Source organism: Xyrauchen texanus, chromosome 4 (assembly GCF_025860055.1).
Source record: "Xyrauchen texanus isolate HMW12.3.18 chromosome 4, RBS_HiC_50CHRs, whole genome shotgun sequence".
Classification (NCBI taxonomy): Eukaryota; Metazoa; Chordata; class Actinopteri; order Cypriniformes; family Catostomidae; genus Xyrauchen; species Xyrauchen texanus.
In genome coordinates this window covers 47485543-47502102 of record NC_068279.1, presented here as the reverse complement: position 1 = coordinate 47502102, position 16560 = coordinate 47485543, and the positions used below count along the sequence as shown (strand labels likewise).

Genomic DNA, 16560 nt, shown 5'->3' with positions numbered 1-16560 from the left:
GAGTGGGACATGAGGGTGGACCTGGATAGGCAGCTCCGGTTCCCCACGGAGATAACCACCACATCTCTCCGGCCAGACATAGTGGTGTGGTCAACCAAGGCGAGATCGACGCACCTCATCGAGCTCACTGTACCACTGGAGGAGGGGATCGAGGCCACCTTTGAACGGAAGAAGGCCAAGTACTCAGAGCTCGCTGCCGAGTGCCGGGAGGCTGGCTGGAAGATCGACCATCCACCCAGTGGAGGTCGGATGCCGAGGTTTCCTTGGGGTATCAACCATACGCCTCTTGAGGGAAGCAGGAGTGACCAGAGGGAGGCTAAGGAGGGCAACAAAGGATCTGGCAGAGGAGGCAGAGAAAGGTAGCTTTTGGCTCTGGCTGAGGAGGAAAGATAGGAGTTGGGGGAAGAACATCTAACCCCAGATTACAGCAGCAGGGAGAACAGCTATCAGCTGCAGGGGGTGACAGGGAGACGTCCCTGTCACTGCTCCGCCACCAGGAGACGTTCCAGAATTGAAGGAGCGAAACGTCGGTGAACGGTGGTTTCTGGCTGATGACCCTGCAGCTGACCCATGGGCACTGGAGGAGGTGCGACAGGCAGCAATGCCCAGCAGGTGATTACATCTTCCTGTGCAATTACCAAAATTAGACAAATTTCCTCACAAAACGCAAGGTACGTGTAAATATCATGAGTTTTTGTTTGATGATAAGTGACAGATAGATTTAATAGTAGTTGTAGGAAGATGCCAGAGGAATTTCCATTGCAACATCAAACATTTCTTGAATCAACAGTAATTTTAAAAGTAATTAAGGGGCCTTTAACAAATCCTCATGATAAAATACTTATGGTCCTATATGCTGGCTGTTTTATGAGAAACAGCAACACCTGACTCAGATACAGAAATTTTACTATTGATAGTTTGGGCTGATCCCTGGGGTTTGTGGGTAGATGGTGTACTTCATATATGTCAGATCATTCCACTCCAAGCTAAAAACAATCAATGATCGATTATGTAACACTGTTCAGGCATCCAACCGTATTCAATGTCAAACTGCACTGAATTTTAACCTCCAGAAAAGAACAAATGGATGCAGACCCAACCATAGTTGAGCCCTGAATGACAAGTGGACAGGGACAATAATTTCCCATCAAATTCCTATTATTATGCAACAATGGAATTGCATGCAAGGACATTTGGTGAATTCATTGCCAATTTGTCTGCAGAAAGTACTAATACATTTTGTTTGTACTGCTGCACTGTAAAGTCATATTGAAATATTTTCAGACACCTGCAGATGTATTTCTCTGTAATGATCAAATAAAATACTGTTTTTATTTTATTAAAGTATAGTAGCTTTGTAAAGAATCATTTTAAAACTACTTAATTTACTTAACCTTAAACAACCTACACTGGATGTGGTGTTCAAATGAGAAGCTGCTTTTATGAAGACCAAAGGAACTTCCCATGGAATTCTGTGATGTTAGAGACAAAGTGCTGTTTGGCATGAACCAATCGTCATTTCATTGATGCATTTGGCAGACACTTTCATTCACAGCAACTTTCATTGCATTCAAGGTATTCGTTTTTGTTGGGTTCCTGGGTGTTGTAAGTGCCGTAAACTACCAATGAGTTACATGAAGCATGCTGTGGCAGCATCATAATCTGGGGAGGAACTGAAAAGCTTTTTTTGTTGTTGTTGCAGCAGCAGCAAATAAAGGCCAATTTGGATAACCTGTTTTTGTCAGCCAAAGACTTGCATTAAGGGCTTAGGATTCATTTTCCAGCAGGAAAATACCAATTATGAATCACAACTCTGAATAGCTTAAGAGACAAGGGTTAGTTTTCTGAAATGGCCCAGATGTGAATTCACTAACGTCGCAGAGTTGGAGATGGACATTGATGATCAAGTGCTCACTCTAGTGGTGACACATAGCAAAACCAAAACTTTGTCAGCAAATTATTTCTTACAGAAAAAATCTACACTGTATTTTCAATACCATTTTATCTTTTTAATTCCCAAATATTTAAAATATACACAAACAAACAACTTCTCATATCTGATTTATCATAAATTTGTAAACAGATAAGATGCAATCAAACTTAGCAGCTCCTTTAAGAGCATAAGTGTACATCTCTATATGCAACATACTGCAGAGTCAACACACACACAAAAAAATATTTCAAGATTTACGCAATTCAATTTCATAACAAAATTACATCAAATTGAATAGTAATCTTTAACAAAATACATTAAACACTAATATGTTTTATGGATTTAATTTAATTAAAAATTACACAAATTCAATTTGATAGAATTTTGTTATAAAAGTAAAATGTGAAAATCTTAATTCTACAAAATAATATAATTTTTTTGAGTGAAAGTTCAACTATTACTACACATATCAAAATGCTTATTAAAAGAGCGGACTGCTACAGTGATATGTTTGCAATGAAAACACATTAATACACATTATTACACAATTAACAAACCAAAGACAGAACATATGAAAAAAAAGTTGGGCCAAATAGATGTTAACCAAACTGATCCATCTTATACTGAAAATTTATGAAAATTCATCATTTACACTCATACCATCTAAGATGTGTTTGACATTCTTCTGCAGAACACAAATGTTTTGAAGAATATCTCAGCTCTATAGCACCAGATAATGCAAGTGAAAGGTGACCAGAACTTTGAAGTTTCAAAAAGCAGATCAAGTTAGCCTAAACAATTCATCAAACTCCAGTGGTTTAATGCATGTCTTCTGAACTGATCCTGTTGGTTTTGGGTGAGAAAATACCAAAATGTTGAATTTTACAGTAGATATCTTGACAGCAGTCTCTTTTTGGCGATAATGATTTCCAGCTCAATTACATTTCCTATAGCGCCATCTAGGGCTCTGCACATGCGTCAAGCACTAGGAAGTGTAATTGAGATTGTAATCATGATCGTACCCAGAGACTGCTATGGCAAGGTGTACAGCGAAAAAGGAGTTATATTTTGGTTTGTTCTCACCGAAAACCAAATGGATTGCTTCAGAAGACATTAATTAAACCACTGGAGTCTTATTACTTTTACACTACTTTTATGTGCTTTTTGGAGCCTCAAAGTACTGGTCACCATTCACTTACATTGTATGGACCTACAGAACTGAAATATTCTTCTAAAAATCTTCATTTGTGTTCTAAAGAAGAAAGTAAGTCATACACATCTGAAATGGCATGAGGGTGAGGAAATGAGGGAATGTAAATTTTAGGGTGCTATCCCTTTTAGATTTACGCATCTTAATTTCAAAACAAAATTCCATAAATTTTAATTGAGTAATCTTTAAAAGATGTATTTTAATGATTTTGTTTATCATTACACAATTAAATTTGAAGTAATTTTAAATGCCTAAATCTCAAAAATAATCTTTATGTAAAATGTATTTTGTAAAAACAACACAACATTTTGTTTGATCTCTTAAATGTGCTTGTAATAATTTCTGCATACAAAAAGAAATGATGGTCAGTTTTTCAGAATAATGAACACTAATTAAGCCATATGTTGACTAGTATCATGTACACAAAATGTCCTGAACACATGAGGATCTTTGCAAATATCATTCAACAACCAGATCAAAATGTTCCGCTTCTTCAAACTCTGCATTCATCTTTGCGGCAAGAACTTCCAATTCCGAAATCTGAAAGAAAAGATAAAGAACATTGAAACAAATCAGAATAATCAGGGATCAGATTCATCCCAACAACAACTTCATATGCAGAGGCAACTATAAGTAAGCCATTCATAGTTTGATTCAACAGAAAAGAGTAAACTCTGTGGCACAACAACATATAAGATCATGTAAATGCCATTGTTTTTTTATTAGGGTAAGGTCATAAACTGTTTAAGCAAAAAGGATGGGCGCAAATTGATTTTTGCTTATTACATCGCAATAACTGTGCAAGTAAACACATTTTTAAAGGGCTTTCTGGCAGCTTACTCGATGTGGCCAATGGCAAGACTGTGAGTGGGATTTCGGTTTGTCTAACTAATGAACGTCGGGGAGAAATTACACTTAATGAGATGTTTTACATTTCCATGTCCATTCCTGACTCACTCTCACCTTGATCTGTTGCACACGCTTCCTCCTGATGGTTTTCTTCACCAGGCACACACCAGGGATATTTGGATCTACTTCAGGAGGGCAAGATGCGCTGTCATCAGCACTTGAGATGTTAAAAGAACCCACACTGAATGACGAAGAGCCTTGGGGAGCTATTCCAGACCGTTCTGTTTTACGCATCACCTCTGGTGTCTGAAGCCTCTCAAACCCAAACATGGTCTCTCGGTTGTTGGGAGGTGAGGAAGAAGCAGGCTGAGTTTTGGGGCTTTCAAAGGACTTTTCACCGAAGCTAAGCCGAGTGTAGGAGCGCCTCACTTTCTGGGACCATACGGGATCCTGCTCAGATTCTCTACACTGAGATGATGATGGAGGAGGAGGCAAGATGGGCGAGACGGCGGCCGTCTTTGGTGCAGTTGCTACACCTGGGGATGATGTCATGACTTTGGACACCTTTAGTGCCACTTCAGATAATCTTTCCACATTCTCTTTGTTACTGTCTGACAGGGCCTAGAAAGAGCATTTCCAATTGAGAAGATAATGTATTTGCGGTATACAGTGAAGCATATAAACAATGAATGAAATGCAGTGATGAACCACAACTGTGGTTACTCAGTTGGGGCCCATGTACAGTAAGTGATCAATAAATCATAAACATGATATTGATAGTTTGTTGGACTCACCTGAGTTTTCCTGGGTGCTATTTTTCGAACAGTGATCGACCGTTTAACAGCCACTGGTGGAGCCTTATAAAAAAAGACACATTGTAATATTACACATCTATTAGAAACTAAACCACCATGTTTACAGTTGCATTGAGACATGGACCAAAACATGCCCAACAAAACAAACTGATTTTATGTTGAAGCATGGCAAAAAAGATCAAGTACTTTCTACACTGAATAAGTTGAAGCGTGAACTTGAAAATATGAAGTAAATTCTACATTTGAACTCAGTTCAAGCATGCTCTCGCTTATAAGTAAATATTATTTGACAGTTTGTTATCTTTAGGATGTTTCATCATGTATCAATCCTAAAGTAGAAAACCTTCTCATATTTATTAGCTAATATTAGGATATTTCACAGATAAATGAAACAAGTACATTTTACATTACTTTTCGAAGCTGGGGTTTCCGGGCTTGAATAGTAAGTGAACTTGCATGGTATCACTGTTTGCAAGGTAATTAACTCAGTTTTTATTGTTAATTTTGTTATGTTTGTTAACTTCTTGTTTTGTGAAGTTTGAAGTTCATTTTCAACTCAAAATTACCCGTTCATGATCAAACAAATTGTCTGTTGATTGTTACAGTCATCATGTTTTATGCACCAAGTGTTCAGGTCTGTGTGTGAAGCTCTGTCTTTTGATTCTATCACCATTGAAGCAAGGTGATGTTTTCTAATAGACTACATAGCATGCATTAAGCTTCCCCGTGGAAGACTTCCGTATGTCATGTGGTATATAATTAAACATAATTTCAAAATAAGTTTACTCAAGCACCATGCACGTCAGATTTGTAAGTAAAAGTAACGGTTTTAACTGAAATGTTAATTTCGTTAATTCGATTTTACTTCATTTTATATCATTAGAATTTACATAGAAAAACTGTGCAAAAAAACTTGCAAAACTTTTTTTCTTTCTCAGTGCACAACAAATCCAAAAAGATCACTAGAATATTCTTACCACAAATAAACAGTTTCATGGATTTTCTAGAGTTGGGAAAAAATTATTCTGTTAAATAGTCTCCCTGATGAAAATTGGTGAAAAAAAAAGAGAAGATAATTCTCTCATCATTTAGTCACTCTCGTGCCATCCCAGAAGTGTAGGAATTTCTTCTGAAGAACACAAATTAAGATTTTTTAGAAGAATATTTCAGCTCTGTAGGTCCATACAATGCAAGTGCATGGGTGCCAAATATTTGAAGCCCCAAAAAGCACATAGCTTGCCACCATAACAGTAATCTGTTGATCTGTTTCTTCACACACCTAGTGTTTCACTTCAGAAGACGTGAATTAGACCACTGGAGTCGTATGGATTCTTGCATGATGGCTATATGTGCTTTTTGGATCTTCAAAAAATTGGCACCCATACACTTCCATTTTATGAACATGCAGAGCTAAAATATTAATTTGTGTTCTGTTGAAGAAAGACAGTCAAACACATCTGGGATGACATGAGGGTGAGTAAATGATTAGATAAGTTTCATTTTTCGGTGAACTATCCCTTTAACATGCATAGACAGTCATAGGAAGCTATATTTGTGCCGAGTTCCGCAAAAACAGGTTTTGTTTACTTTTTTACTTTTATAGATTTGACGGTAAGAGGTAATAGTAATTTAGCCTATTGATATGTTGAATATCGATTACTTGCCCTATTAAAGGCCTGTGCTTCGAGTCTATATATCCAACTAAATCCAACTACAGCAACTAAATATCGAATTGGGCGGTCAGTGGCAATTCCCAGCCCTAGTGTTTTCTCTAGTCTTATTTTCTAACCAAAATTATGACATATCATTATCACAAATAACCATACATCTCTCAGACCATAACTCATATATATATATATATATATATATATATATATATATATATATATATATGACTTTATGTGATGGACTTTATGCTGTGACTCACCGCAATTTTAGAGGGCAGATTTTCATCGTTTGCCGACAACCTGGAAGATCTCCGTCTTGCAGGACTGGCTCCATTTGACTCTTTATATAAACAACAACAAAAAAGCGTGGTGTTTGAAATGAATTTCTTGAATGTTATAATTGCAAAGCCAGCTAAGCATGTTGCATTATTCCCCCTGAAAATATGCCACACTGTGACTTTGTCATAGTGCTATTAATCCTACAAACAACTAAGTGTGATATTCTAAGAATCTAAGTAATAACACTCACTTCTGATGCGGTCGATTTGGTCGTTGCTCTTCCTCGACTGACCAGCCGACGCTAATAGTGGGGATTTGTTGCTCATTTTGGAACAAATACAGATCCAGATACGATGCGGACTGATGATAGCAAGTAAGCCAATTCAAAGATAAAGTGATGATGCGACAAAAACCTCTGCAAGTATAGTAACAGACGTGTGTCTGGGATAATATAAAAAGAAAAGTTACATCCCGTAGACTCAAACGAATCAGCGATGTTTTCAAATTCGCCCGCCTTCGCGTGGAATAACAAACATGGAGGATGGGTGGGTGGAGCCTGTGGAGCGTCACCCAGAGCTCTTGTAGTTATATAGAGCCTACCTGCTTAGCTAAGTATTAAATAGCATACATCGGCGGTACACTGGCGAGGAGACAAAAGGCCGTTCTTTTGAATGGATGATTATGGAGGAGATCCCTCAGTGTGCCAAATAAACTATTTTGTGAGGAAAAACACAAATCGCTTAGTGAATTGACCGCCTGTCCGCTAATATTCAACAAGTGTACCACTAAAAAATCCATTTGGAATGAACTATGTTTGGAGTTTACTACAATATCATTGCTGTTTTAAAAAGAGTAGTCACGGAGAATTTTGCGACAGATATATGTCAGTTTTCGGCGCTCACCACTTATTTGTATGGTATAAGCAAAAAGTGATATACTGTCGTAACACGCTAGAACCGCGGAGGTTGTAGTTAATTTAAAACAATCTCTGGCCTCACCAAGAACATCCTTTAGGATAAAAAGCGGTCTTTCTCTAAGGGAGCTGAAAGGCTCCATTGAAATGCATTAAAAAATATTAGGCTGGAATTTGTCTCACTGTATTTACACATTATATATATATATATATATATATACATGGATCAGTGGTTAGCATCTATTTGAGTTGTTTACATCTAAATAATCACACGCTGAGAAACTTTGATGCATATAGATTTGAAAATACACAGTTAGAGTTATAATAATGGAATAATTACATTGTTTGAATTCATTAAAAGCCTGTTCATGTTAATTTTCATTAACCATGATTGTTTTCTGAATAAAATGCCCTGTCCTCATTTCCACCGGCAACTCAGCTTAATTTATCGTATCAATATCAGCTATATGAGACTCAATTATTCAGCTTTAACAATAACAACATGAATGGGTCGCATTTGATAAGATAATCAGATTTGTATTTGAAGTATTTACTTTTTAAGTAGTATTTTAATGGATAACAAGTTGGTGTGGTATATGAGTAATTTTACTTATGGAACTTGAGTACATTTCCACCACTGCTCTTTCTGTAGGTCTTTGTGAACCACTAAAGCACAAAGACCCTGAACAGAATAGTTTATTCCTCTTCTTTTCTTCTAAACAACATTTAGAAACACCTGTTTCTAAAACACTGTTTTGGTTGTGGTTGACAGATCACTGTATAGAGGTGCATCTCATGAATCCTGCCATATTTCACCCCACAATCAAAAGACAGCAAGATTAAATTATCCTTTTAAGCCTTGCTAAATTAATCTTATTTTAGGGACAATGATTTATTTTGAAATTTGAGATTATTTTCATGACAATTAAGCATATTTAAGTGCCTACAGTTGAATCCTCTGTACAGAGAATGGAGAATCCACCCTCAGGTGGCGAGTAAACTGTTGGAGAGATTCATGTAAGCTGCCCTTGTACTCTTCACATCACTTGAAACGTGTGGCTGAAAGTGCTTTTTCAGCCTTCCTGGAAAGTACAGATTTAAAGCTCCTTTCGCTAAAGTCAGCTTTGTTACTGGCTCTGATGACCTTGAAGCAGGTAAGTGAACTTCATGCTTTGATGGTTCATCTTTCTTGTATGTGCTTTGTATGCAGCTTTTGTTTTGTGGACTGTTTCTCCTAAAGCTAGAGACCCATATCACGATGGGTCTCATTAGGTAGTTGAGGCAATTATATTAAGTTATAATAGGCCTCGGTTGCGACCTATCAGAGGCATAGCTACCTCGTGCGTGCTGTTTAGGGACGTTTTAGTCCAGGACATTTGTGGGCTGAGAGTTGGGCATCGCCTCAAACCTTTGTCCGATTTCAAAGACTGGATGTTACAGAGCCGTCATTGGCTAATTCAGTGTCGGTAGTCAATTTGCCGATGTATAAAAAACCCAACAAAACAACAATGAAAACACAAGTGTGTTCTTTTCCTTTCTCATATCCATTCTTTAGTAATTGGGTTCTTGTTCATCAGACACTACAAGTCAGTTGACTGGTCTGCTACGGACAGCATATCTGCAATAGGGGTGTTGGCTATATGCCTAAGTTAGATACCAAATGAATGCTAGAAAGAGAGCTTTAGTTTACTCAGGTAAGCTCGGTTCACTGATAACAGGAGTGAAGTGAATGGTGACCAGAACTCAGAAGGTCCAAAAAGAGCAAAGGCAATATAAAAGTAATTAATATGATTCCAGTGTCATGTCTTTTGAAGCAATATGATAATTGTAGGCGAGAAACAGATCAACATTTAAGTCCTTTTTATTGTAAATCTTCTCATTCAGCCACCTACTGGTTGGGAATTGTCAAAGGTGGATATGTATAGAAAAAATGACTTAAATATTGATCTCGCCTATCATATCACTTCTGAAGACATGGATTTTACCACTTTTATGCTGCCTTAATGTCCTTTTTGGACCTTCTGAATTCTAGTCAGCATTCGATTGCACTGAGAGGACCTACAGAGCCGAGATGTTCGTCTAAATCTTCTTTTGTGTTCTGCTGAAGAAAGTCATTCACATCTGGGATGGCTTGAGGGTGAATAAATGATGAGAGAATTTTAATTTTTGGGTGAACTATCTCTTCAAAATAAACAGTTGCTTATGTCTTACATACAAACGTGTAATAAATCAGGTATGTGTTCAAAATATCAGATCTTTGCATAAGACTCTAATCTATCTGTCTGTCTGTCTGTCTATCTATCTATCTGTCTATCTGTCTGTCTATCTAATCTGTCTCTATGTCTGTCTATCCTTCCATCCATCCATCCATCCATCCATCCATCCATCCATCCATCCATCCATCCATCCATCCATCCATCCATCCATCCATCCATCCATCCATCCATCCATCCATCTATCTATCTATCTATCTATCTATCTATCTATCTATCTATCTGCTCAGGTGGCCAAAGGTTCTGCACAATAGAATTTGTCATTGGTCATGGTGCTCTGACCTATTACACTTGCAGGCTCTTTATTGGCTGATTCAGTGTTTGAGGACGGCATTTTGGGCAGACATCACTATAATCCTTACGTCACAATATTTAGGTGCCACCTCAGTGAGCAGTAAAGAATCAGTCTTAGACTTTGCTGAAAGTTGCTTTTAGCTTCTTTATATATATATATATATATATATATATATATATATATATATATATATATATATATATATATAAAAAAGCTTTTACTCTTACACAAGTCCTAGTTTTTACTAAGCATTTTTGACACTTACTATATCAAAGCAATCAAAGACAATCCATAAGAGCATTTCTGAGAGGTTTTATGCATACTGCCCCTGGACATGTATAGACTCTTTGGTTCTAAATTAACAATAGATGCACATCTGATGCTCAAATAATTCTCAATTTCCTTACTAATATTATTCAGGCCAGAAAAAGTAGCATTTTGTCCTGGATGTTTTCCTTTTTTTATTATAATTTTTTATAATTCAGTCCAGTTCCCAAACTGTAGCTTTTTTTTTTGTTTTACACTCAAAACACAGCCATGCACAATTTAGATTTAAAAAAGTCTATTGCTTCAACCACAATTTAAAATAGATTATCCAAAACAATGGTTCTCACACCTGCGGAACATTTAACCATGTGCCTCTCGTCTTTTCATATTTCTTCCCAAGAGCAGGGAAGGTCCTTGCTGAGATGCGCACGAGCCCACATCAACAGTTTCGTCATGTTTGAATAATAATTTAAAAAGAACAAAAAAAACCTTTTTGTCAGCATGTACAGTCTTTGTTCCATTTTCATATTAGACACCAATAGAAGGATTTCGCCACAGCACATGTACAGGGTTCAAACATTCAGAAGTAAAGGGCATTTACAAGAGACAAGAGGAATCCTGGACAGAGTCATTGCGCACTTTCCACATCCGTTCGTTCATCGTGTTCGCATGTCGTCATGTGCTCATATGTGCTCACGTCGGGTCCAAGCCCTGATTGAATACGAAGGGTCTTTCAAAAGGAAAGTCCAAGGGCTATAAATAAATTTGCATTGTGTTCCTCCTTGTATTTAGGGGAAGGCTGCAATTGAAGGTTGCTTGGTGAGTGTTCGGGACAGGTGCGTTCTGCAGTCTATGTTACAGGCACAAGATGCTGCTCTCTGTAAGAAATGCACCACCATCTCCATCAGAGTTTTGATTTGTTGTATTCCTTGGGACCAGGGTGAACAATATTTACAAAAACATATCAAAGAGCAGCCTGAATATTACTGTCATAAGGTTTTCATTTGAAAAAAGAACGAAACATAACAATGTACATTAAATATCATCCTCAAATGTGTGTAAAGCTAACTTTTCAAAGATTACCAGAGCTGGAGGAAAGTAATTCCGTTATGTCATGCCTTAAACTGGTTCCTACTATAAAACAACACTCTGATACTGACTGTAGGTGGGGTTGTGACATCCATTGTGGTATATTGGCAATAGCAGTATTTAAATATTGCTATCTATGCCTTTAGATGTCTATGGTTGTCTTCTAAACTACTGTACTATAACTACTCTTGTACACGTCTGCTTACGGTTGGGTAGTCTAGTGTAGTATCCTGAATTTTCACAGTGATTTGAGAGACAGACTAATACCAGGCTGAGGTTATCTTAACTACGCACATACATAGCACAACTCTCACAGATACACTCATTTTTGTAAAGAAAGATATCAAGTGGACACAATCTATCAGACACCTACATTCTCTACAAGGGTGTACACTTATGACTTATAACTTCTGTATTGTATGAATCCATATTCATAAACCAAGGGAGAATATAAGGATAACCTCAGCAAAAATCAAACAGTTTTGAACTTGACCAATATTGTAAAAGGCATCAGAAATAGCACCCCTATTGATGTGTATTGAAGTCTGTGTAGCGTTAAAAATGAAATTGTCCACAGTTAGTGTTGGGGTTGGATTCACAGACTGTTCTCTTAAGGACTGTTCACACAGGACACATTCTTGCATTCACAAACAGCTAGAGTGCAAAGAAATGGAATAGAAAGTAGGGGTTTCGAGATGTGTTTTTCCTAGTTAAACTGTTTTCAACTTGACACAGGACTTAGGCCATAAATCAGACTGATCACACGCTGAATTCGGCAACCGGAGGTCAAAAGTTCTGCTGCTGAAATCGGTCCGTGCTTACTGAAATTCGAATCACTGCCCCAGTGCCTGAAACTGGAAATGTTGTTGAACGTATAGGCTCATGTGAGCTCCCATTTCTGTGTGAAATGACCACAGAGTGGCATCAAAAGCAAGTTGTATTTCTGGCTGTAAATGATGTAAAATTCAACAGAAATGCATATATTTTTTTTAACTCTACCCCCTTATTAATGCTGCACTTTATACTCGGGAGTGTGAAGTTAAAAAGAAACTAACCGCTAAAATTAAATCCTTGTCCATTGTGAATATTCAGTGCAGCTGTGTATGAAGCCCCACCCACACAAAGGTCACTACCAAACCAAGCAACTTCCTATTGGTCAACATGGTTACTTGAACTCCATGTGAAATCTGCAAGGGGAAATTAATTGGAATTAATGGAATACACAATCGCATGGATCTGTCAGTGGAGTCAAAATGTAACCTCTATATGAACCTCCCTTTTGTAGGGCAAAAAAGTTTATGTAAACGAGATTACTTCCTGGTCCCAACAGAACCAGAACATGTGTCTCAGACATTGTCTGCACAATGTGCTTTCAGTAGAAGAATTGATGCAGATATGTCTGATAGCTGATGCCGCTTGTTAGTAATTCGGCTGAATGGGGTTGATTTCAGGGTACATGAACTTTCGGAAGCAACGTGCTGATTTTTTGTGTGTGATCATGTTGAAGAAACAAACCTTGCATATGTACACAAATGAAAATGTGAAATTAATGATTACCAGTTATCTTAAAATGTCTGTGCCATTCAAATGATGTGTTCTTCAGGTATCTAAAAAACATGTTTTGCAGATCTACTTGCTCCGCAAGAGTCTCTTCAAACTGTTGATCGGGCATGACAGTAGTTCACCTAAAAAAACCTGACAGTAGAAGACAGTTTATGCTTATGCACACTATAGCGCCCCTTGTGGCCACAATGAGAATGATGCTGGAAAAAACAGCAAGATGCGCCCGCAACAGCCAGGGATTTCCCTATTTTTTCTGCGTGCGCACTGTCGGGCATTCCTGCTTTCCAAAGTACACCATTTTGACCGTAAGCTTGAACGGACACGTTCAACGCATGCGCACAATACGACTGCTTTGTGATACACTTTAAAACAGTCAACTACATCTACAGATAAAAAACTACAAATACATCTACAAATACTGAGCTGCACACAGACTTCCCATGCAAACTGTACTGAATTTGCAGTCTCGCACATTATACACAGAAAATCTAAGTATATTTCATCCGTTAAAAAAAATGTAGATGGAAGACAATAATGCATCCTGTGCGAATGGCCCTTTATCCCACAAAAATTTCAGCCAATCACTGCTCTTCGAATGATTCACACAATGTTTTCTGACAATATGTGATGAGCAGACACTGAAACACCAGCGTGGATTTCCTACTCCATAATGCCCAAGAAGTAATACACTAACCCACTCTGCATTTGGCTTATGATGGCTTGGTTGTGGGGATTTTGCATTAGCTCTTAAAATGCATAGTCTATACCTATGTATTTTTAAATTCATGTGTAGATGCTGAGCCCTACGACAGAGATATTGTATGAGAAAACTCCGTCTGTGAATCCATTTTGGGTGAGAGTGAGCGAGACAGTGAGAGAAAAATAATTAATTATACTTTGATGGAGAAAAATGAAGCCTAGGCTTTACACTTCATGTTTTTCAAGCTTCAGGACCATTAAGATCTTTTGTTACTCATGTCAATGTGCATTATCCTCATGACAATTAACCCCTTTCACTCTGCTGCATATTCAAAGATCACAGGCTCTATTTTTGTTGCCGCGTTAAGTGTAGTGCTATGCGCAACGACCATGCGCTATGTCTCAGGTGATTTTCATGAGAACGCTAATTCAAAGCGCAATTTTTGTGCCGCACAAAGTGCAAATGGGCGAGGGTGGGAGTCTTTGCGCTATCTGTGGGTGTATGTGCAAAAACTGTGTTTGTCTTGTATGTTAATGAATTAGAACAACGCGCAATATGCTGTTTTCCTGAGAAATTGTGCCAAGACATTTCAGTAGCATGTCTACTATCAGCGCAAAGTTTAAACTCAGTTCCTGCATTTGCAGTTTGGAGATTCCACCAGCAGGTGGTAATAAAGTTAATGTCCAAACAAATTACGTCCACGACAATCGCTGTTGTAACCATTTTATGTAACAAAAATGTATGATATTTGTGTAAAAGCTTAATTTGTGTAAAAAATTTAAAGAGGTCATGTTTTTTTTCCCAATTATTATTATGTTTATATTTTCAATTATATTTATGATCTAATTTGTATTGGTATTTTTCCACCTGTTGTTGTAGAGTGATTTTTAAGTCGCTGCAAAAGGGGCTGGTGAAAGAAGTTGGACAGTGTAAAATGTTGGATACGATTTTGTTTTTGACCACTTCATTATTTTGATCAGATTTTTATTTTGTTTCAAGATAAATTTAAATTTAGACATATATTTGGTTTAAGTTTTTCATGTTTCAATAAAGGCATTTACTTTTTAATTATTAAAAATGATTAATAATACTTTTATTCTCTATCATTTAACAAAGCCTACAGCCAAATCCTGATGAGTACCACATTTTTCATGTGTATAAAAGGAGCGTGTCACTGTCATAGAAATACAACTGACATTCAACAAGGATGCAGTTGATGCACAAAAGTATGTCCATATAATCTACTGTTCTAGTTCATTGCATACAGTCCATTAATACCACCAACTTCTTATGAATGCGCTGTCTTTGTTTATCTCGCTGGTGCTTGGCTATATAATACACAGACGGTGCAATAACCGGAGAAGAACCTCCAAATGAATTTGCACTTGACCCAGCCCCAGTCGCACTTTGCATTCACTTGCGCCTAGACGTAGTGCATGCTTGCACGAAAATACCAAAACGTCATGACCATGCTCATTGTCTTTTGACTTAAAACATAGTGCTCCACATAGCGCAAGTGCTCTTAAATAGGGCCCATTATCTTATTATATTTTACGTTACATAAATGCAAAAAGTGATGTTCTGTGAAAAGTACTTGCAAATTATGATAGTTGTAAATATTATTTCCCTTATGATGATTCAAATATATAATAGCATTTTTTGTTTTTGTATTACAGTAATTGCATTACGGTAATGAGACTTGTGGGATGTGAAATGTGCCATGAGAATAATGTCACAATGATAGCTTAATTTTCTATATGCAAAATATGACTTCTTATTTCTTTCTTTTGATTTTGGGGGGAAATTTCACCTGTTTTTGTGAGATTCACCCATGTACTTCCAGTATATTTCTCACACACTTATGCACTCTGATTTGCACACACGCACAGTGTAGAAAGGTGGTGATTGCTGTGAATAGCTGTTGTTGACAATCATGCAGATGTCTTGAGGAGATCCCGAGATTTGGAGGTACACATCTTCAGGCTTTTATCACAGGAAAACCCTATAAAACCCAAAGCAGGTCAGTAGTAATCCAAGACCATAGTTCAGAACAGGTTAAATAAGAGACTAAACTGACTGATTGTAGATGTCTACTGTAATCCACTTCATCTTTCATTCCAGAGAAAAGGAACAAAGGAATTGTTTCTCATATTTCAGTTTGATAGTCTCATTTCCAGATGTGTGGACACACACTGAGTGACTGGTGCAACAGTTCCATACATAACGCGTGTGTGAGGGCCAGGCAGCAGGGCCAATCCCATTCCAAAGGCCTTGAAGAGCGGTGAATCATCCTTATAAGGGAAAGTGCTTGTGTAAGCATGTGCTTGTGTAAGCGTTTGTGTCCAGATTCAGATATTGTAATTGTGCCATCACACATCTACACACTGTACCTCTGTAACCACGGGCAGAGTGTGTGCGTCTGTGTGAATGTTATGTTTGTATATGTTGCGTATGGGGAACATCCTAGCGGCTGCTATTCTTGATGGCTTCCTTGGCGGCTACAATCAGTGGAGACAAGCTGGAGAGAGGCTTGGCAAGTTTCAGGAATGAGTGCTGTAAAAATAGAGAAAGATTTTTTTGGCATGTACTCACATTTTCTCATTTTTAAGTATCAAAGGAGCCCAATAGACTTCAAGGCTGTTCCAAAGATTAGGTAGCAAAAATAAAGGTACAATTGCTGGAATTTAAACTGTCATGTAGATGTTCG

The 16560-nt window shown here is 37.6% G+C and overlaps 2 protein-coding genes across 4 annotated transcripts in view; both read right to left on the bottom strand.

Annotated features, from left to right (window-relative positions):
• Positions 1–2382: 2382 nt before the first annotated feature.
• Positions 2383–7255, bottom strand: LOC127638117 (sororin-like). The gene is made up of 5 exons (XM_052119478.1): positions 7004–7255; positions 6735–6814; positions 4787–4849; positions 4107–4613; positions 2383–3683 (listed from the first exon to the last, which is right to left on the bottom strand). Exons 1-5 carry the CDS (start codon positions 7077–7079, stop codon positions 3603–3605), a joined length of 807 nt encoding a protein of 268 aa, XP_051975438.1. The 5' UTR covers positions 7080–7255; the 3' UTR covers positions 2383–3602.
• A 3415-nt stretch (positions 7256–10670) lies between these two features.
• The window catches only part of LOC127638053 (serine/threonine-protein kinase PAK 3), a 59899-nt gene continuing 54009 nt past the window's right edge, over positions 10671–16560 (bottom strand). For all 3 annotated transcript variants that reach the window (XM_052119398.1, XM_052119391.1, XM_052119406.1), the window contains one exon: positions 10671–16406. In XM_052119398.1, coding sequence (XP_051975358.1) covers positions 16317–16406 — 90 coding nt within the window. In that variant the 3' untranslated portion in view covers positions 10671–16316. The remainder of the gene's footprint in view (positions 16407–16560) is intronic.

Bases quoted from the DNA above. Each gene is read 5' to 3' on its own strand.
- LOC127638117 (XM_052119478.1), bottom strand. From the start codon at position 7,079: ATGAGCAACAAATCCCCACTATTAGCGTCGGCTGGTCAGTCGAGGAAG. The intron at 6,815-7,003 runs GTGAGTGTTATT...GTTTATATAAAG, and splicing joins CCAAATCGACCGCATCAGAA to AGTCAAATGGAGCCAGTCCT. The intron at 4,850-6,734 runs GTGAGTCACAGC...TTTTTTTATAAG, and splicing joins ATCTGCCCTCTAAAATTGCG to GCTCCACCAGTGGCTGTTAA.